This window comes from Triturus cristatus, chromosome 2_2 (assembly GCF_964204655.1).
Source record: "Triturus cristatus chromosome 2_2, aTriCri1.1, whole genome shotgun sequence".
Classification (NCBI taxonomy): domain Eukaryota; kingdom Metazoa; phylum Chordata; class Amphibia; order Caudata; family Salamandridae; genus Triturus; species Triturus cristatus.
In genome coordinates this window covers 309,129,692-309,152,883 of record NC_140582.1, presented here as the reverse complement: position 1 = coordinate 309,152,883, position 23,192 = coordinate 309,129,692, and the positions used below count along the sequence as shown (strand labels likewise).

Below are 23,192 nucleotides of genomic sequence, written 5' to 3'. Positions count from 1 at the left end.
GACCGTAAGAGAGATTAAAGCGAGAGAGGAAGGGGAAAGGTTTGCTTGTCGCTTTGGCGGCCTACTAGCGGAATGGATAAAGGAGAGGAATCAGTTTGGCCGGTCCTGGCCAGAAGGGGGGGTCGTTTAACTCAGAAGACATGGTGATGGTGGAGGATTACATCAGGTATTGAAAGAAAAATCCCAAATGGGTCTTTCCCAACATGCAGCAATGCCTCTTGAAATGGAAGAAGAAGCAGGTAGAGAGAAAAACAGAAATGAAAGTGAGTAGAGAGGAAGTGGAATTAGACCTGGACGCCGCTGCAGATACTCTGTACAGAGAGAAGGCAGGACAAGCCAGAAAAGCTGTAGCCTCAATGGCACAGAAGGCAACGGCACCAATGAGGGTACCACCGCAGAGGTTCAAGAAGACTTCAGCATGTAGTCGCAAGGGTTGAGGAAGTTTTACGGAGAAACCCCCTGAGCCTAGATTAAGCCTCCCCCTACCCTAATCTCACTATCCCAAGTAAGCTGCTATTCCTGCACCTATCAGGCTAGCACCACCCCCCCACTCCCACTCCCACGTGCCCCGTATTATTTGTAACCCGGTGATCCAATGTAGAGTCTACCGTACCGGGGTGAGGCATACGAGGGCAGCAGTTGTAATTGCTCATAGTCACGCAGCCTCTGAGACGCTACACATTACCACACAGCTGACTCTCTTCCACCACCTCTCAGCGCAGGCGGCAGAGCTAATAGAGTTAGTTGAAGCCCTCACCCAAAGCTCAGGGAGGACGGTGACCATCTACTCCAACTCCGCTAACGTCACCACTACTGTGCACTCTAGCATAGGAAGATGGAGGCAAGGAAGGTGTCTATAATGAGACGGCACCCGCGTTGCACACCAGGATCTCCTGGAAATACTGATAGATGCACTGACTGTACCCAAGCGCGTAGTGAAGTGTGCTGTCCACATGGGGGACAAAGTCTTCGTATCCTGAGGAAACGCATAAGTCGAACAAATGGTGAAAAAAGCAGCATACACGAGGGTTAACAAGGCACACATACTGTCAGACAGATTGAGGAGACCAGGCTATCACGTGATAAACCATACACAGAGACAGCAAGCTTATATTTGAGGGAACTACAAGAGACAGCCCCAACTGAGAAAAAGAAACAGTGGCTGGCCAAGGGTTGCACACAGACCACAAATGACCTTATATACCGCCACACAACAACTGGTAAACTTGTTATGCCCCAAAGTATAGTCAACATATCCTTGCCTCAATTACACCTCTCCACACACTTGGCAAAATACAATAAAGTAGCAGAGCTTCGTAGCGACTGGTTCATCCCTAACATTAATGAAACAGTCATTATGTGTCTGAGCAAATGCACCATCTGTCAACTGTATTCACCCAAACCCACACTAAAGGTAGTATCATCTGCTATTTCCCGCCCTACAGGGCCATTCAAAGCCCACTCAAAGAGATGATGGACGGAGCACTGAAACTTTTCAGACACTCACCCCCAGTCACAGATCTGGGTTGAATCCATCATTGTTCTTTAGCTCACTTCACCACCCCAGTTCAGACACAGCTATATGCAAATCAATCCTGACCCTGTGCCTCATGGGAATAGTCCAGCCCGAACTGCCAAGCCATGTCTTCCCTGGACCGGAAACAAGCATCCTGGGACCGGTTTCTGGGTAACAGCCTTCATCAGCCAGGCTAGCTTAAATCCAGTGGCAAAGTGAGCGTGCCCTACATATCGATGAAATCAATATGATCGATTGATGTGCCAGTTATTAATAACTAATAGTTGTGGACTGCCTTTACTCCAGGTGGATGGAAGCCGGCCCTTGCGTGCACTGTGATGCCAAGGCAGTGGCCACATTCCTAGTCAGGAAAGTGATACTGCGATGGGGAAGTGATACCGCGAAGGGGAAGTGATACCGCAATGGGGAAGTGATATCGCGATGGGTAAGGGATACCGTGATGGGGAGTGCCAGATGCCATCTGAACAGACAAACACTTTGTCAACTCCATGTTTGAACACATCTGCACCCTCTTGGGTATCACTCACAAACTGACCTCAGTATACCACCCTAAAAGTAACGGCATTGTTGAAAGACTCAACAGCTGAATAAAGAACAAAACCAGCAACATTTGTGCTAGTCTCAATAAAAAGTGGCCCCATTGCCTCCCCCTAGGCCTCTCTGCATTAAGAAACATACCTAGCAGTGATCATCACCACACACCTCACCAGATTGTAACAGGTAGGCTGATGGGTACACCTGTCTCAACAACCCGTACCAAATTAAGTGCTGAAGCAAGCTCTCAGGTATGAGGGGTGAGTTGTACATATATCTCACTGAATTGACAAAGACTGACAAATTTGTCTCCAAACAGGTCCACCACCGGAGCATTAAAGGGCCAAACACCAACTTACCCTACCAAACACATCAGCCAGTGCAAGAAGTCTACATCCACAACTTTGTGCGGAAGTGGAAGCAGGCCAAGTTTGAAGGGCCCTACCGAGTAATATTTTCATTGCCTACTGCCATCCAGGTGGAAGGGAGAGAGGCCAGGGTCCACCTCTCTGATGTACAACTAAAACGTTAGGTTAGAACACACCCTTTTGACAAATCACCTAATAATTATATATCCACACCTCCTTGCTGTTGCACGTAGTCCATGCAGGTCAGAAGGACCCCCCACACGCTGGTTAAACAATACACTTTTGAAAGAAACAGCCCACAGAGGAAAATGACTGTCCCTACCGTAGCAAGGAGCAGGGGGGGGACAAAGTATTAATCACTAAACTAGCTTAAACTCACTATTCCCTAAAATGGCTAGTGCCTCCTTCCAGTACCCCACTAGAAAACATCACTCACTGTGGAGCCAAAGAGTGTAAGGGTACAAAGTAAACACAGGAATTTTCTCAAAAAACTGCGTAACAATATGTTTTTCCTAGCTAACCTACAACTCAAAGCTCTTATCCTACAGGTCTGCGATCTAGCCACACATGCACCAACATTGCCACGGTCTGCCGCCCCTTTGATCTAAGCTTCTAAAATGGACCTCAACACGGCCAACCGCTCAAGATCACAGACTTCAAATTGACTCTAAAACAACTTTTCTTTACTAAAAAGTACTTTTTGTGCACCACACCAAGACAAGACACTCCTGAACACCCAGAAGATAAACATATCCCATAAAGACCATCCCCCAGACCAGACGACAGGCATCTCCCCGAAGACCATGCCACAGTCTACAAATGTTTTTTAACTTATGTATTCTTGTACACACACTGTTTAGTCTGGGTGCTCTCTTGCCCCTCCAGAGCCAGAAACTTGACTAATGTCATGAAATCTACTTCGACATTCATTCAACACATGCGCAGGGACCTCGCTCACCTTACTTTCACCTATGCTGAACCAAACGCAAGCATTCCTCATGCACTACACAGCGCACCCCAACACTACACCTGGTATCAACATATGACCGCTGTTGGCACTCAAACCACGAACAAGTCCTGTTACATATGTTTACTCATACCCCATGCCATCTGTGCAGACAGGCTGTACTTATACCAAGAGATAGCCCCCAGAAAATGTGAAATGCCTCATCCACCTGTGGTAAATAAAATATTACGCTCTATGTATTTCAGAATATCAATAAGATCATGCATAAAGCAAGAGGCTGAGTCTGTGGTATCAGGTTCATAAAGGGATTTATTCCAATAACTCGAGTCAAAGGGAGAATATTTCCATCACCAAAATTGGATCTGGAAAGGGGCTCAAAAGTATTCTCAATATTCTCAAAACATTATTCACAGAGTACAGTATATATACATTTCTCAATTGTACGTAAGCAAAAGAGCAAGAGAGAATGAGATAAGAGCATGTGGGCGTGTAAGTAGGCGTGAAGGTGGGCGTCCATGTGGGCGTCCACTTGATGATAATGGGTAATTTGTCATGTGTGGGTGGATACCTGGAGGGGGTTGCGTGATCTGCTGGAATTGTACTGGAACTTTGCCTTACTTGTGCTCAACTCGAGCATGACGTGTAACTGACGTGGGGCTAGAGGGAGAAAGGGACTTGACATTTAGCTCTACATGTGGAGACAAAAGTCTGGGGTTATGTCAACCTAATCCCAAATCATATCTAACATCCTATGTTTAAAGAACTATGTTATCCAAAAAGAAAGGTCTCTCGGAGTAGAACCTTATTCTATACTGACTATATTGACTGTGAGTGCGTGTACAAGCGTCTAAGTGTCTACACAATATGCGAGGGGGTAGGAATATTCCATGGTAACAGGGCTATGAATTACTTGCATAAAGACAGAGAAGCCGGGCCCTTTGCTCGGTAGCTGGAAGAATGTTTACTTAAACTACTAGACAGGAATGCATTGGATAGGGACGGAGGAGATAATCTTGAAGGTGAAATACAGTTCTTGGCAGGCGACGGGCTGGATCAGGCACCGTTAGCCGCGCAGGGAGTGAGACAAAGTTCATGGTCACAGATGCAGGCTCAGACTGGAGCTTTCAGAGGCAGAAGGCAGGAAAAGGCTTGATGACAGAATCAGGGCCTACTCGCCTGGACTGAAAAATGGGATAAATGAACCATATAAAGCCGGTGGCCTTTCATACTTAGAAATAGAATATCCGGCCCATTCATGGCGGATCTGAAAGAGGACATGTTGACGGTGGACGCACAAGTGTTTGCGTCTTCATAACTGGAACTGGAGGGAACATACATGTACTTGTGATTTATACATGAAACCGTTGGGGTCCAAGATAGGGGACATAACTGATCATAAAAATCCATATTTCCACATTCCCTCCTTGTCCCCTACTTGCCCGTTAAGAGATATCAATCTTCATCAATCCGTTGATCTGTTCATATAAGATCATTTGTTCTTCTTTTTTCTTCCGGGATGAATGAAATCTTGGTGGTGGAATACACGATGTGGCACACAGACCACAAATCGCTGGTCCACATTGTAGGCATAAGCAGCAACTGAATAGTATGAGAAAGCCAATACCTAGGAAGGATAGGACCCTCCGTCCAAAGGTAGATAATACACTCCAAAACCAACCGGACCAAGTCCAGGTGCCTGGATTCTGGTGTATCTGGCTTACAATCTTATGAAGGCGAGTTATGGCTTTATATACAGATGGCGAATTTTCTGGTATGAAAAATGCAACAGCTTGATTTGATGACCCTACAAGCTCCGCCCCTATCGGCCAGGATAACGTCAAGGACAAGACGATTTTGAAGCACAACAATCCGCATAGCAGACTGCTCTTCTGTTAAATTGCCTAAGGCGGAAATAGTTTCGTTCACTACTGCTTCAAGGGTTCTGGTTAATCTACGTATCAGCTTACTATTGGTAACTGTACCTACATAGGGAAAGAAACCTTTATTGAAATCTGTGTATTTTTCCCATGCTGTTTCAGTGTAATCGACAATTGGGAGATCTCTCTGCTGTCTATTGTGTACTAAATGAGTATTTCTATGATAATCAGGAGGAGCTAGGAAAACAGGTGGTAGGAGGAATGCTATGTAACAGGTACCATCCCAATCTAGAGGTAGGCGTATATATGCGGTCTGGCCACATATAAAGTAGGAATGACGAGAAGCTCTAAATGTAGACTTGCCTTGATCACTGAATTTTATTACAGTGGTGCATTTACTATGGCCCATGTGTATGGAGCCATTCTTTCTTATACATAATTCCCCTTTTACTGGGAATACGGACATGGCGGGCAAGATTGGTGTAGCTTCAGATTCAACGTTCAGGATCATGAGGTTAAGTGTAAAATTACCTAATCCATATACTTCATGTTCTAGATCAGTTCCTGTTCTTTTGGGAAGTCCCTCCTTGTTAGGGTAGCAGACTTTAAGCAAAACTAAGTTCAGGTTTCCCCATACCCAGTTGTCTTGATAAACTGCGGAATTCGAATCTAGGGAATTAATCAAACTAAACCATGCTCCACAGGAGCCATTGTGTGTGAACGGATAGAGAAAGAGGGGCAAAACTCCCTTATAGTTCTGATAGGGGGGGAGTCGGCCACAGACCCAGCAGTCTGTAGCATTGCTAGTCTGATGTGAATGGTGCAGCATCTGAATAAAGGTATTGTTGCGTAAGGCAAGTCGATATGATAGCTCATAGGATGGCAGATCACTAAATGTGTGCTTTATGGTATCATTGGTGGAGGAGTATAAGAGTGAGGCAATAGGAGGAAAAATAGCATGTAGTATTAAGCTGATACATATTATCGTGATGCACATCTTGCTCTTTTTTTATCAATATTATTGTCCAAGATCTTATGCAAGCCAGAATACATGTTCAACCGCTTCACCACCTAGTGGACTTAATTGATCAAACGGGTTCTGACTTTTTAGATCTAAGTTTAGCTTTGTGGAAACTGCTGGGGAGTCTCCTCTAGAAAATGGTGTTCAAAATCCAAAATCCAAGTTCAAAGTCTTTTTCCTTTGTAAAAGAGTGGTGAAGGTGCACTTTGACTTTAACGGCCGTCCCCGTGGTCCAGAGCACTGACTTTGGCGCCTTCCATCCAGGAGCGATGGAGTATTCTTTGACCTGGGTGTTGTCAGGGAAGGCGGCAGCAACCTGCGAACAACAAGAGAGTAGTGCAGACATCAAGGAAGCCAGGTAATCTGTCAGCATGTTATTATCAACATCAGTAATCTTTTAGGCATTGGAGTGCCCCACATATTTGGTGGTCTACCAAAGACCACTTCATAGGGAGATAAGCCTGTTCTAGAATGAGCTACCATTCGCATGTAAAAGAGGGCAACCGGCAGGGCTACCATCCAATCTACACCTTTGTCTGCGCACATTTTTAATGTCTGTTTATGTCTTTCTACAAGGCCTGCTGCTTCAGGATGTCGCACACAATGGAATTTCCAGGTATACCCTAACAGAAGGGACACCTGCTTCATTAGTACCAGGACATATTTGTAACCTCTACATCTGTTTATTTGGATATAATCCATTTGGAGCACTTCAAAAGGGTGGTCAGGTGGATGGAATCCACCTTGTTCCATCGGAATGCCTTTACCTGCATTGAATTGGCAACAGATCATACATGTTCTGACCTTTTGTTTCGCTGCTGCACGCAGGTGCTTGTTGAACCATATATTCTGTAAGCTATCTATCATTGCTTTCTCTCCTAAGTGTGCAGGACTATGTGCGGTATTTATAATCACTTGTACCATCGAATCAGGAAGAAGCCATGTGGATTTGCCCTTGTCATCCAACCCTGATCAGTCAGTACCCCTCCTTGTTCCGACCATTTCTTTAATTCGTCCATCGTAGCATGTGTCTGTATGTCTTGTACATCCTTGGAAGGATCCCTAACTGTCATGGCTTTGGACACTTATTGAACCTGTAACTTTGTCATGTCTAGTGGGGTCTGAGCTGTCTGTTTAGCTGTTCGGTCTGCCAGATCATTGCCTTGGGAAATGGTATCTGTGGCTCTAGTATGTGCTTTACATTTTAGGATAGCTATGGCTGTTGGTAAATGTATTGCTTCCAGTAGGGCTTGAATATGGGGGCCATGCTGTATCTTGGCCCCATGAGAGGTCAAGAAACCTCTTTCTCGCCAGAGAATCGGTGTACATGTTTACTCTCAGGTGCTTAGCTCTTATGCACGCTTGTGTCAGGGCGATGAGCTCTGCTGCTTGTGCTGACAATATGTCTATTCTTTTAGTCTCTATTATTACAGTATCAGTAGTCACTGCATATGCTGCCACTAATTCTCCCGCCCCTGTCCTCATGCATGAGCCGTCAACTTATAGTGTTAGGTCGGGGTCTGGGAGTGCAACGTCTGTCAAGTCTTGTCTTGGTTTAGTCACGGTATGTATTACTTCAACACAGTCGTGTGGTGAAACGCTTTCTGTATTGGAGGGCAAAAGGGTAGCAGGATTCAGTATGTTGCATCGTCTGATCTCTATGTGTGGTTGAAATAACGTTGGCTCATAGCCTGTCAGTCTAGCTACAGTCAGGTGTTGTGTTTGTGTCCGGTTCAAGAGAACCTCTACTGCGTGTGGTACTTGTACTGTCAGAGGGTGGCCCAGCACTATCAAGTCACTTTGTCTTATGGCTAAGGCCGTTGCTGCAACTGATTTTAGGCACGCAGGCAAAGCCTGTGCTACTGGGTCTAATGTACTAGAAAAATAAGCACAGGGCTCGTGTTTTCCTGCATGATCTTGTGTTAGGACAGATAGTGCTGTTCCATCCCGCTCTGTCACAAAAAGCATAAACGATTTGTTGTAATCAGGGTTTGCTAAAACTGGTGCTTGACATAAAGCTCTCTTTAATTCTTCGAATGCCACAGTGTGTTCTTGTGTCCAAGGGAGGACTTTAGTAGAAGCTGTATTAGGGGCTTGGACTAATACCCCTGAAAGATCACAATAAAACATGAGAAAAAAGGGGAAAACACCATACCTATTTCCTCGGCTTAATTTCTAAGGGGGCTAATTTCTAAGGGGCTTAATTTCTTAAGGGGCTAGCGGGAAGCGAACCTCCTCAGGGGCCAGCAGAAAGCCAATATTCTCCTCCTTCCCCCCCTTTTTGACAGGAGGAAATCTGAAACAGATTTCACTGCTGTCAAACACTATCAAACCCTGTGTCTTGTCAACACTATCAATCCCTGTGTGTAGCTACTGGGCGTAAGCAAAATTATAGGAGATACACAGCGTATTAGAAACGGCGAGAAATCCTTCAAATTAATGTACAAACCTCATTGTGTTAGCTCATAAGCTGGCCAAATGACATCTCATATGCAAATGTCCCTATTACATGAACCTACACCAACCTGAAGTCAATATTAATGCTAGTAGGCCCTAATAGGAATGCTAAATTACCTAAATATTCGGAAAACCAAGTTTAAGAACAGTTGTTAATGTCGATAATTAATAATTTATCTGCTAAAGAAATCAGTCATTTTGCAATAATTTCCACCTATACAATAAATAGCCTAATTTAAAAACAAGTCAACTTTTGGGGCCACCACTTACAAGAATGAGCTTACTAAAGCAAACATTAAAAAGGAAATCCTGTCAGATATTTTCTCATTACCCTAAATACCGAGCCTCATTTGTCACTCTGTGGTGGCAGTCCTTATATAAAACAGGCCTTTCAAGAGTTAAGATGCGAGTGTACAGATCATAATTGTTCCTTAATGTCCAATCTGGAAACATATGACCGAGGCTGCCTGTCTATAAGAGAAAGGCAGTCATGTGAAAAATATTTTAGTCTTGCATAACTTTTTCTTTTATTTCATTCATCTCCAACACCAATTAGACATACACTGATAACGTGTTGTCTGCTATTTTGACAGCATGATAAAGGTAATATCACGTCTGTGAAATTTAATAATTGTGAACAAGTTCCAGCCAAGCGCTGTGCAAAGATCGCCGTCGTCACGACTATCTCTGTACTTGCACAGGAGAACTTTGTATTAAACGCTAAACAGACTGGTCAATACAACACAAAAACAAAACATATATAAAATACATATGCCAAGCCATCAGTATACCAAGCACAGAAAGCATAGACAATTGCACTAACATATATAAATGAGCAGCAATGCGCAATTACAGTACCTACAGCTCAGAGGCGAACATTCTGGCCTGCTTAATTTGTCAGGCTTATAATCAATAATTCATTTACCTGCCCTATACACCCCCATCTGAAATCACCGTGTCAAGTCTGACACACAGAATCAGCAATAATAATCAAAAACGAAGAACACACGAACCTGTTTGTTTTCTTTTATAAAAATGAGCTATGCATCTTCGTACACAATGTACCCTCATGTCCTAGTCGAAGATGCATCTCCCATCTTTCCTCACAGACCCGTTACCACTGGATCATTTATCCAATGCAACTGGTGGCAGCTTGTGGCCACAATTCAAAAATGTCTGAATTTGAAAATCGTTTTTATATAGGCACATAGCCCTCAAAATTCCAAGCAAGAGCAACATTTTACTTTCTGGCCAGAAGCAATATAGCATTTGCTAAAAAATAAAACAAATCTTCTCCATAGACATTTCCTCGGGGCACTCGTTTTGCACAGAATAGAACAAGGGAATCTTTCTCGACTTACATTTCTCAGCTGCCCTGTCTTATCAGAGAAGTCAAAAATAGCCCCTCAGCGCGGCCTGAGCCTGGGCTGCCAGCCAACTTTTTTCGTTGTTCCGGCTGCAGGCATTACACAGATGCGATGTCAGAGAAGCTTTCTAAGCAGTGCCTCTGTTCTGCTCCTCTCACCGGCCCCACCTACACTGGCTACAAGGTCAGAATCTGTCTCCGATTTCTGTATCACATACTGCTCTACACAGCCCCCACCTTCTCCTCACTCTGAAGCTGTCAAAGACAAAAGGACTACTCAATTCCATAAAAACTGCAATAATTCGCTCAATTGAAAAATTATTTTTACATACAATTTGCACTCAGGGGGTCATAATCTTACCGACTTGACCCAGCACATTGGCTCACTGGACCACCAAGAACACAAACCTGTATTCTTGAATAATTTGCAAATTCGAAATACCCACAATTCTTTTTTTCAAGCTAAACTTTTCAAAAATTACTTTTTCGTTAGCACTTTGTACATTAGGGGTGTCATCAAATCACAGGTGTTGCTCCTTCTCTAGCTACACCCCTCTCAATTTCCTATTGACAACGTAGTCAAATGTTGGACCATGTAAACACCAGCTATGCGCTGTTCATTTGGTGGGTGGCTCAAGAACCTTTGGGCTACTATATCATTATTATATGTATCGTGGTACTTGCGGTGGCACTCTAACTGGTCTTTCTACTGGGGCCACTCTTGCTAGGTCCTCTGAAAGGACGGGATAAATACCAGCAACGTCAGTATTTCTTTCTCTGTCAGCCTGCGCTCATTTTACCTACTCCACTTCTCTCTGCTTCGTGAAACACTTACTCTGACCTCCTATGCGACTCCTTGCGCCAAAACTCAATGGCATCCTTCCAAGCTGGTCTACATTTTCTCTTTCATAATAGTGTTTCGTTGTCTATCTACTTGTTCTGCTTTTACTCGGATACCTTCCTCAACTAACACGTTTTCTCGGGCTTGGTCTGAATCCTCCCTACTTTTCTCTTCTTTTCTGAGCGCTTACTCTGTGCGTCTATGCTATTCTTTACGCCATAATTCTTCTTCTACTCTCATGATGCAATCTGCATCCCATGTCCCAACTGCGGGCCACCTCTGACTTTCTGGTAAATCCTTGGTGCAGTCCACCCATAAATCAAGAAATAATACGACATCTAGGCCATGCTTATGATACATAAAGTACCCTGGAGTGTCCCTAGGTGGAATGGGAACAGCTTCTTCGAGTACCCCTTTTCTAGTTTTGATCTGTCTTAATTTTGAAAAGAGCGGCATTTTTAGACCTCATTACTTGAACACACTTAATACAATAAACACAATAATGAACAGTCATTCACACCACAATATGTAGAACGTATTTAAAACATTTAACATTTAACATTTAACGAACAACAATGATCATTAGGGAACTAATCACTTAGCATAATACTCGATACTAACTAGATTATTCTGAATTATATACTAGACATACTAGATATACTGCTAAACAGTACAGATACACTGCTGAAACAGTGCAGACCGGATTTGTGTACCCAAACCCGTCTTGACCGGCACAACCTATGTGCACGTCAGAACGCCTCCCCGGCAATGGTACTCACCGGGTAGCTCGGAACGGAAGGCCTCGGAACTGAACTGGACTAGACCAAACTGGACTGGACTGGACTCGACTCGTGACCTGGATACTTCGGAACTTCGGAATCTGGTGGGCCTCTGTATACCTCGGACACAGCTCTCTCGCAGGTGGGCTCTGGGTAGGACAATCTGCGTTCCTCACCGCCTCGTATGGATGCCTGGTCGCAGTCTGTCCCCTTCGTTGGCCTGAGGGAGTTGGCGGGAAGACCCGCGACGTGCGCGCTTGAAGTCCATCACGGCTATGGAAGGGGGCAAAACTGGACCTTCATCTCCGGCGTGTGGGGAAAGAGATTAAACTGTTCGGGCGCCATTATGTGGTAAATAAAATATTACGCTCTATGTATTTCAGAATATCAATAAGATCATGCATAAAGCAAGAGGCTGAGTCTGTGGTATCAGGTTCATAAAGGGATTTATTCCAATAACTCGAGTCAAAGGGAGAATATTTCCATCACCAAAATTGGATCTGGAAAGGGGCTCAAAAGTATTCTCAATATTCTCAAAACATTATTCACAGAGTACAGTATATATACATTTCTCAATTGTACGTAAGCAAAAGAGCAAGAGAGAATGAGATAAGAGCATGTGGGCGTGTAAGTAGGCGTGAAGGTGGGCGTCCACTTGATGATAATGGGTAATTTGTCATGTGTGGGTGGATACCTGGAGGGGGTTGCGTGATCTGCTGGAATTGTACTGGAACTTTGCCTTACTTGTGCTCAACTCGAGCATGACGTGTAACTGACGTGGGGCTAGAGGGAGAAAGGGACTTGACATTTAGCTCTACATGTGGAGACAAAAGTCTGGGGTTATGTCAACCTAATCCCAAATCATATCTAACATCCTATGTTTAAAGAACTATGTTATCCAAAAAGAAAGGTCTCTCGGAGTAGAACCTTATTCTATACTGACTATATTGACTGTGAGTGCGTGTACAAGCGTCTAAGTGTCTACACAATATGCGAGGGGGTAGGAATATTCCATGGTAACAGGGCTATGAATTACTTGCATAAAGACAGAGAAGCCGGGCCCTTTGCTCGGTAGCTGGAAGAATGTTTACTTAAACTACTAGACAGGAATGCATTGGATAGGGACGGAGGAGATAATCTTGAAGGTGAAATACAGTTCTTGGCAGGCGACGGGCTGGATCAGGCACCGTTAGCCGCGCAGGGAGTGAGACAAAGTTCATGGTCACAGATGCAGGCTCAGACTGGAGCTTTCAGAGGCAGAAGGCAGGAAAAGGCTTGATGACAGAATCAGGGCCTACTCGCCTGGACTGAAAAATGGGATATATGAACCATATAAAGCCGGTGGCCTTTCATACTTAGAAATAGAATATCCGGCCCATTCATGGCGGATCTGAAAGAGGACATGTTGACGGTGGACGCACAAGTGTTTGCGTCTTCATAACTGGAACTGGAGGGAACATACATGTACTTGTGATTTATACATGAAACCGTTGGGGTCCAAGATAGGGGACATAACTGATCATAAAAATCCATATTTCCACACACCTATACTTATGCAGGATCGGGTCCAAGATTCAGCCCAATAGAGTAGTAACATGTAGAGCAATAGTAAATATCAACTGCTACAAGACGAGCTCCACAGCACTGTACCTTTTTATCGAACCTAGCGACATCGAAACTGAGGTAGGCAGAATGCGCAGAAGCGGCACTATAGGAGAGGACACTATTTGGCCCCAGGACTTCATACAAAAGAGGTTCTTTGAGGTAGTACGATCACCACACCAGTGTACAAATGCGTCCATTCCCACCTCCGTCTGCGGTCCCAGGGTTGCCCTTAACATATTTGGGGTCACCTTGTTTAATGACAAATGGACCCCAGACATGGAATTCCAGTGTAGGGCTGCTCATCTTGACCATGCTAGGAGGAAATGAGTCTCATGGAAGGGTGTCAAACATCAGTTTAGACGCCCATGCCAGGAAATCTAGGATACTGAGATTAATAGGTACAGATGGTTAGAAGGGAAAGGACAGCCCCTAATTGAGCAGAAACATACACTGTATTGCTCGCGTTTCAGAGGCAAAGGAATCATTCTGCCTGGTTATAACGAGAACTGTGAACTAGAACTTCATGAACCAGACTTACAATGGGGCACCTCCACGTTGATGGAATTTTCCTGGCAATGTGGTGAACTTTCCTACACCCACCTCATCGCTGGATGGTGGGACCTCTGCACCCTCTTGACCAAACACACCCCAATGTTGGTCATTCCTGGTGAAGATATGTCTGAGTTGTCTCAAGAGCTGCTACATAAGAAAACAACTCTGTGACATCAGGCACGAAGAAGAAGAACTGCTGATTATTTTGGCTGGGCTCAGTACAAGGACAGTCTGGAAAAATGTAGACTGTTTCCAGAGACTCAAATAAACACAGGAGGGTCCATACCCTTCTTCATCATGAAAATGCTGGTGATCAACCACTGGTTACAAATAACCATGTGGGTTATGTTGAAAATGATTAACGACACTGAGATCGCCCTAAATGCTATCAAGGAAAAACTGAGAGCCATCTGCCCTAAGGTGATGCAACATAGATGTGTGTTGGATTTGATGACTGCGATGGAGGGTGGGGTGTGTGCCAAGATCGGTGCTTCCTATTGTACTTATATCCCTGGAATTGACCTCGAGAACAGGACTCTCACTCTTTCCATCGAAGCACTCCATCATCCACAAGCTGACATGAAGAAGGGAAGTGCCCCTGAGTAGGGCTGGTTTCATGATATTTTTCCTTGGATCCGCCTGTGGGTGTCCAAACTATTCAAATCACTACTTTGGGTTTTTGTTGGTTTACTACTGTTATGTGGTTTCCTACAAATGGGTGTTTCCTATTGTAAAAATGCAGTCCTCCAATTAGGTAGTATGCAAATAGCTAGGGAAAAGATAACAGACATTACAGCAACACACACAGTCTCGAATAATGTAACTGTCATGACATATGATGGGGATGAAGTAGTTGAAAATTCAACTACAGGTGGAATGTTAATATCTGTGATTACAATGTCATTACACACTATGATATATGCAGGCCCAACCATGGCAATACCAACAAATGCAATGTCGATGCATGTCATAAAATATGCTTGCTTGAAAAAAGTCGATAGATTTATAAACAATGTCATTGTATGCCATAATCAATGCATGCCTAACGATGTTGATACCAGTAGAAACAATGTCAATGTAGGCCATAAACTGTACATATAATACTGAGGATGTCAGTAAAAATAATATCAATGACCGCTGTGTTAATCGTACACATTTGCACAAACTCATGTCATTGCTGTCGGATTCCCTCAAGGTGACCTCCCCATCAACACCGAGTCAGAGATACATGGTCAGACAGACCATGCGACCCAAACGCGAGCCTACCAATTGACAGGCCACAGGTGGGGTTGCACTTAGCCCAAAGACAAACGTGCACCCAGGGAAAACCCTGTTAGATCCCACAGATAGGCAGTCAAACCACAAACAGGTCCGAGGAAATTGGTCCCAGTAAAACACATTTGGACTAAGGTGCGTGTTCCCAAAATACCACAAAGATAAATGACACATACATTTTTGAAAAATCAGCCAATTGGGACACAGCATGCAAACCACACTTAGCGATCACGTGCTCCCCATGCCAGACATCTGGACACATACACTTTGGCCCACACTAGCTCTACCTGAGATCGTGAGCCACCATTGTTTCCTTTATGAGATGGTTGTACTTGTTTATGACTAGGTTTAGGACGACACATCGGTTTATTGTACCTCACGAACAGTATAAATGCTCGGTCAAAACTTCTGTACGAGAGACTTTCTTCAAATGCTACTCTGTGGATACGCTCCTGGCCGCTGCATTTAATTAAACCAACGTGTTCCTATTTTGCCAAACTCCTTTTGTCTATTCATTTTTTAAGGTAAATTCATATCCAAGCAACACAGGCAGCCATCTTGGATATCTGGGTGCTACTTACCTCGTGGCCCATGGTACCTGTACTGGATAATTGTTTATTTTATTTTATTTCTTTTTATGTAATGCAATTTTATATAGCGCGAATATTACCCAAAGGTGTCAGACCGCTTTACAAAAGAACCAGTTGCGTTACATAAGGATTTTGGATTACAAGAGTTACATAAGAGATATAAACAGAAAAAAATTGCAAATGTACAAGTTGTAAAGTAACTCAAGGAAGAGATACAAACAGATGAACTCTAAAATCCCAAAGGAGTGGTAGTAAGTACAATGGTCTACTACATATACTAGTGGTTAGAGTCATATATATATATATATATATATATATATATATATATATATTACCTACTGGCGGTCGCCAGTAGGTAGTTATAGTTAGGACCACGTTTCCATAGGAAAACCTCAACATTCTATTTTGAATAACTTTGGCGCCGGTCGACGAATCCTCGCGAATTTCTCAAAATAGGTGGGGCGCTACGCTCCGCTCCTACCCTGAAAGTCTCGGGGGGGATCCGTCAAGCGGGGGCTGAGATAAAAGGGGGGTCCCAAAACGCGTTTTTCCCATGCATTTTTCCATAGGACCTTTAGAACGAGCTACAGCCCGAACGGCTGAACAGAATTACTCAAAATTTGGCAGAGAGGTAGTCCCTAGGTCAAGGAAGTGCCTTTTGTAGGTTTGGTGTAAATCTGTTCAGTAGATTCTGAGAAAATAGCCTTTAAATCAATATATATATCTGAGCCCGCTTACGGTACGCTTACCGTACGCTTACGGTAAGCGTACGGTGGCGTGCGCGAGCGCGATTCTGATTGGCTCTTAGATCTTAGTAAACATTCGAATCGGCCGAAACCAGGAAGCGGCGGCCGCCATTTTGTGTATTTCACTCTGAAAAAAAAGAGTGAAAACAAGGAAAGGGGGCAATGAGGAGAGTTACAGACCCCCTGACATTTGTAAGGGGGTCAAAGAAGGACAGAAAAGTACAAAGAAAACATTTATTGATTTTAAAAAAAATCACGGGGTACGCGTACGGTAAGCTTACGGTAAGCGTACGGTAGGAAAAAAAAAAAAAAAAATGAAAATCAGATTTAAGTGTTTAGATATTAGGGGGCTCTAAAAAGAGCCGTTGTGTTTATGAAATGATTTTTTAGTGGTACCTACAAGTAAGTACCGATGCAGAGTCTAAGGAAGACTCTGTTCCCTTCATCATTGAAGTGCACACCATCTCCTCTATAAATGTCTTGCATGTCATAACGCAAGTTGTTGTGGTAAATGGCACCCATACCATAGTCACGGAGGAAAGCAGAAACAGATTTGTTGACGTGCTTTCTTGCTTTGTCATCGCACCGCGTGCCCACCGTGTGTGCACGGCACTAACTGCGTAAAGTGGGCGCGCGGTGCGCGAAGCGCACCGCGTGCTCACTGTGCGCGCACGGTGCGCGAAGCGCACCGTGCGCGCACGGAACGAACTGCGTTAAGTGGGCGCGCACGCCACGAATGGCGTAAAGTAACTTAGCATTTAAAAAACCGTACAAATTCACTGAAAAAACCATAGGTTTCACACACGTTATAGTTAGGAATTAGCATTTAAAAAACCTTGCAAATTCACTGAAAAAACCATAGGTTTCACACATGTTATAGTTAGCGGAAATTTTACTGATAAAAAACCAATGAAATTCCCCCGTTATAGTTAGTGCAGGCAACTATAACTCACGCGACCGCAATCTTCTGCTGATGACATATGTGTCTTTATGAAAAAAAAATATTTGTAATATATGTATAGCTAAAAATGTATGGAAGAAGACATGGGCAAATAAGTGTCTAAATACAGTATTAGCATCAGCAGAGGATTGCGGTCGCGTGAGTTATAGTTGCCTGCACTAACTATAACGGGGGAATTTCATTGGTTTTTTATCAGTAAAATTTCCGCTAACTATAACATGTGTGAAACCTATGGTTTTTTCAGTGAATATATATATATATATATATATATATATATATATATATATACAAATTGCAGATTCACTCTGGATTACATTTTAACAGCGATTAGGCTTGGACAATTATGTATTACATATACAGAGCAGGAAATTCTTGCCATCATTCAGCCAGGTGTTCAGGTGGTGTTGGAAGGAAGGCGTTGACCAACAGTGAGGATCAGTCCGAGTGTCAGTTGCAGCTGCAATATGGAGGGTCCAGGTCATGGAGGTAAATACCTCACAACAAAATGCCGGGCAATGCATGCAAAACCGAACCAGCTGAAAAGTCAGAGATTACTCCTACCCCTGAATGGGAAGGCAAAGTCCCCAAAATTTGAAGGAGGAATAGCAGGGTGTAGTCGATCCCTCGCCGGGCATCGAAAGTAAGGGGAGAAGTCAGCGCAGGCTCAGATCCGTAAGGGAATGGCAGTTGCGGGGTCCTTTCCTGCCAAGTGGTGCTGATCCAGTCGTGGGCCCTTAAAGGTTATTTCTTCTGTCCAGAACCATTATAATCGAAGTAGTGGTGACTTTGCGCCAATCAGAACTGACGCAGTGCCCTTTGACGCCGATCGACGACATCACCTTGACAAACTGCGCGGCTTAATGACGATAGACGGCACAGTTTGACAGAGATGCAGGGCCTGCATCGTAAAGGGGTTCTTCATCATCAATCACGGATCTGAACCAACGCAGCGTTCTTTGACGTCGACACTTGCTCCATCCAAGGTACTTTTTCAGCGATATCTGAGTGAGTCCTGTAGTCGACCTGCTGCACATTACGGTCGGCCTGAACTTTGGATTCACCCCGGTCCAGCGCAATCTCATGTAACCCAGTGACGGCCCGTGTAGGGCGTTTTACCGGGGCGGTGACGTGGCGCAGAGGAGGGGCAGGGTGGGGGGTTGCAAAATGCAGCATACAGGCGAGTACAGGTAAGTTACGAAACAAATTAATAAAACGAATATCTTTGCGCATGCTGCATCGCCAAATGCGATGCAGCGCGCGCAACGAAATTCGTTTTATTAATTTTTTTCGTAACTTACCTTAAATCGGCCGTTTGCCGCATTTTGCAACCCCCCACCCTGCCCCTCCTCTGCGCCACGTCACCGCCCCGGTAAAACGCCCTACACGGGCCGTCACTGATGTAACCCCTAAGCGCTATTTGACTCTAAGCACCCGATTTTTATTTAATCTTTAAAATTTCATTACTCCAGTTCTACTTATTGGATTTTTGTCGTTTTGGTTTTGAGTTACTCATAAAATTGTCTATTTTGTACACTAGAGAGGAGGCTTTTTCTGGTGTTTTCATCGTGTTACTGTGTATGTGTGTTGCACAAATACTTTACACATTGCCTCTTTAGACAAGCTGTACTGCTCTGTGCTTAACTACCTGAGGGTGATCACAGGTTATGTTTCAGTGTTTATCTAGCTGCTTCCTAGGATTGCTGTCCCTACTTGGACAGGGCTCATACCTCTGCCAACTAAAAACCCATTTTCTAACACTGACATCCACATGGAGTTACTGATACTGGGCCATTAGTTACCCTTTAGGAAGGGTGGAGGGGGGGGGGGGGGGCTACTCCCGATTCCCCACTATGCTTATTCCTGCATTTTTTACCTGGTATTTTACCTGCAGATTTCAGCTGCTTCCAGCAGACGTAGTCTGAGTGAAAATATTATGTTTTATAAATAATTCATACGAGGGTTAGAAATTCCCGGTTGTGATTACCGTGGCACTCTGAATGAGGCCCATAAATGGTGGGTTCTGGAGGAGATGGACAGACAAATTACAGACAGCTTTTCCCCTGGACTGGAGGGAGCAATTTAGCAATCACTCACAGGGAATGCAAAAGGAACAGTAAAAATACAAGCTTGCATTTCATCTGCAAAGATTCAGAGCAACAGATAACAATGAGGAAAAGTGCACTCACCGCCTTCCCACTCTCGAACCATCTGATGTGCGGGACTGGTATGCCGGTGGCCGTGCACTGTAGAATCACTTCCGTCCCAAAGGTGACATTCTGCGACTCCGGAGGCTTCAGGATTCTGGCAACAGCTGTGGGAAAGCACAAGGAAGCGTCATGGCAAAGAACGAGCTGGAGACTAAGGGGAGAGGACGAGTCTATAGGGCATTGCAGCCGTTTCCGTAGGCGTTAGTTTATGGCAACTACACAACAGGGAGAGGAAAACTTTCAATGAAATGAAGACTGGATTCATTCTATATTTAATTTGCCTTTCGTTGGATTATAGAGGAGACCCAAACACCCTGTATGAATCATGTTATTCTGCTTTATGACTGTATATAATTAACCTCATAAAATATATATATATATATATATTGCTCACGTTCACTGAAAGCACTTTAAATGGAACGTTTATATATACAATTGTTAGCACCTAATTAAATTGGTTCTCATTTCATTGGGTGAAGGCTGATTCAAGTTATGCCCTTATTAGAAAAAGTCAAATAACAAAGAAAAACGCCAGTGCTGCTACTGCCTTCAAACTCTATTTATAGCGCATTGAAACAAAACCAATGACACAACAACCACTGTTTCCGTTGGATTTAATCCTAACTTTTGCACAATTTACATTAGAATTTTAACAACAACACAAAACATTGTCGACATCGTTACATTTTTATCAAAAAGTTTTTTAAACATTTAAAACAAGCCACCCTTTTCCCCCTCACACTCTGAAAAAAGACTGCTTCACTTTCCATCCAACTTCACTTGTGCACACTCTCAACAAACCATTCACTCGATCAAAGACACGAACACTGTCAAACTCTCACTACACACCACTCTTCACTTTTGATCGTACATCCACTCAAACTCCTTTTTCACATTGTTTTGCTAGATAAACACTTTTAACAAAAAAAAAAATTTAAGTCCACAACACTTAGTACAAAAAACCAAGAAAAAGCATTCAACAAAATAGATTGGACTAAATTGCCGGCATATACAAGTTTTATATTTGATTGGCCTAAACACCGAGGTCAATTAGAAAAAGAGCAGGGCAGCATTCCCCAGTGGAATTCCGCACCTCTCAGTTATAAAGGGGTCAGTGTTCCCGCACCAGGATTTGCTAAGATTCCAAACATGGAACCGAGTTTACAGCAGGAGATTCTGGCTGGTAAAATCACAATGGACATGGGGTGGTCCCGGATCCCTGCTGATCCTCTACCCCGGCACAGGGGGAGCATGGAATGCAGCCCCTGAAAGCCAATATCCCTACTCCCCACCCCACACACTCCCTCCTCTGCTCCACACTAGCTGCGATGCACACCTGCTCCAGAGGGTGGTAAACGTGCCCATCAAACCCCATATACTCGGAAATTCATTTTGTAATTCTGCCAGGTAAACCCGGATCAATGCAGTTATTCCCCATTGCACAAGGTTTAATTTGTAACAAAAAGATACATGTGAAGAGATACAGACCAGTCTTTCATTCTGGCCTCCTGGTGTCTCCAAGCATATACCTTCCTAACTCATAATGAGACCTAAATCAGGATTTAAAACTAATCAGCAGATCAGATACAAATCTCAGTAAAAAAGGGCTACATTTGCTGAGCTATTTTACCAATCATAGAGTTCTTGGATTATATTCTAAATTAAAATGCCTTCCTCCCTGTGCTCACATTTCAGCAAGGGTTGCTCTGTAACCATAACCCAAGTGAGATGCTGCCGTCATTCTCTCAGCCACGTCTGCTTCCTGGGGCCAAACAGTTTTAGCCCACAGTTGACCTGCACCTGACATGTCAACAGTTTACAGGGCGGGAACTCTTCTAAATAAGTCAGTTTAAAACTGGAAGCGTCTCCTGAATCTGTCCTCATTTACATTGGCAATATATTCACTTTCAGCAGTGGCAGCATTTTTATCCTGATGGAGGCCTGCTGCCACAGGGCAAACCCTGCTCCTCTGAGCAGACAGCCATAAGCACTTAGGCCATCTTTAGGAGTGGCCTGGGAAATTGGACAGAATTTCCCAAACCTGGAATTAGGTTTACCGGGGACGGGTACTAGTAACCCCGGGTGTGGAAAAAACCCAGCACACTAGGACTTGAACCCTGACGGTCCACTAAAAAAATCGAGGTTTACCAGGGACCTTGTTAGTTCTAAGTCTGATTCCCCTGGTAAGTCCTCATTTTCAACTGCACTGTCATCAGAAGCTGAAAACTCTTGGTGAAAGTAAAAAACGTGTCATTGTGATAGGCAATATCTGCTGTTACCGGCACCATTGGGAACACTCGTAATTAGGGCCTAATCGGAACGATGGACGGAACAATGCCAGAAACACAACTTGAAATATTTGCACATAACATATTTACTACGTTCACTACATGACGGTCAATTCACACGTTTGCTAGTGTGGTGGAAGTAGAGTTGCACATTCCTACACTCCAGAAGACATGACAGGGTTAACCCTCCCCACCCCCATCCCCAATATTTTGCCAATCCACAGCCTCCTATTACAATCTGAGGGTCCATGAGCAGTAATGGACACAAAGCACACAAAGTAAAGAGGCCTTTCAAAGTTGGTTTACTTCCTGTTGTTACTTTTATGACCCTTTATGCTGAGGCATTAAAGACAGTGGCCGGGCCATCACAAGGCAAACCACTGATAGCAGCTGCTAGCCCTTAAGACCAGGGGTGTAGCTAGAATTGGTGCAGGAGGTTGGTGCAGTAGGCGCAGTGGCAATGGAAGTCCAGAACCCTGAGGAGTCCCTTGAACCCTGGCAATGCTGTATTTTACTACCCCAACCTCTGTATATAGGGGGGGGAGTCCTTGCTAGCACCCATGCAGGGCTTTAAGTGGGATGAAAAAAACTGGAGGGTATCTTAAAGGGGCGTGGCCAATGTAATTAAGGGCGTGGCTTAAAAACACATAAGCTAAAAATCAGTGCTTAGCATAGTGTGCCGCCCAACTTGTATTTTGCTGTTTCTGTCATTGCCTCCAGATATATGATACAACAAGTAACATCATACATACAACAAGTCAGGACTATTGGCTTTGCCAATGGTTTTTAGTTGCATAAGATAAATAAGCAGCAACTGTGGCTTGTTTATAATATTGAAAAAGCTTCTACTTAAAGCTCTGGTGACACCACGACGATGTTGCTGGTCCTGAATTTCAAAAAGAGAAGGACAATCAAGAGAGAAAATTACTCCCTTTAAATGATTTCCCTTCCCCTACAACGCTCTCCAGGCATGATGTAATGCCCGGTTACTCACTGGTAATATTCATTACTCTGAGTTCCCCCTTTATCCTCTCTGGATTGGTGGCACCATATTGGGGGAAGTACTGAAAGCTCTGCTAGGTTTTAGGTTTCTGGGGAGCAGACTAGCTGCTCGCTGTTCCAGTGACGGCCCGTGTAGGGCGTTTTACCGGGGCGGTGACGTGGCGCAGAGGAGGGGCAGGGTGGGGGGTTGCAAAATGCGGCAAACTGACGATTTCAGGT

At 44.1% G+C, this 23,192-nt stretch overlaps 1 protein-coding gene across 1 annotated transcript in view; it reads right to left on the bottom strand.

The window, feature by feature from the left end:
- The window catches only part of MUSK (muscle associated receptor tyrosine kinase), a 743,472-nt gene that overhangs the window by 248,823 nt on the left and 471,457 nt on the right, over nucleotides 1-23,192 (bottom strand). The window contains exon 6 of the mRNA XM_085641353.1: nucleotides 19,663-19,787. Within this exon, the coding sequence (XP_085497479.1) occupies nucleotides 19,663-19,787 (125 nt within the window). The remainder of the gene's footprint in view (nucleotides 1-19,662; nucleotides 19,788-23,192) is intronic.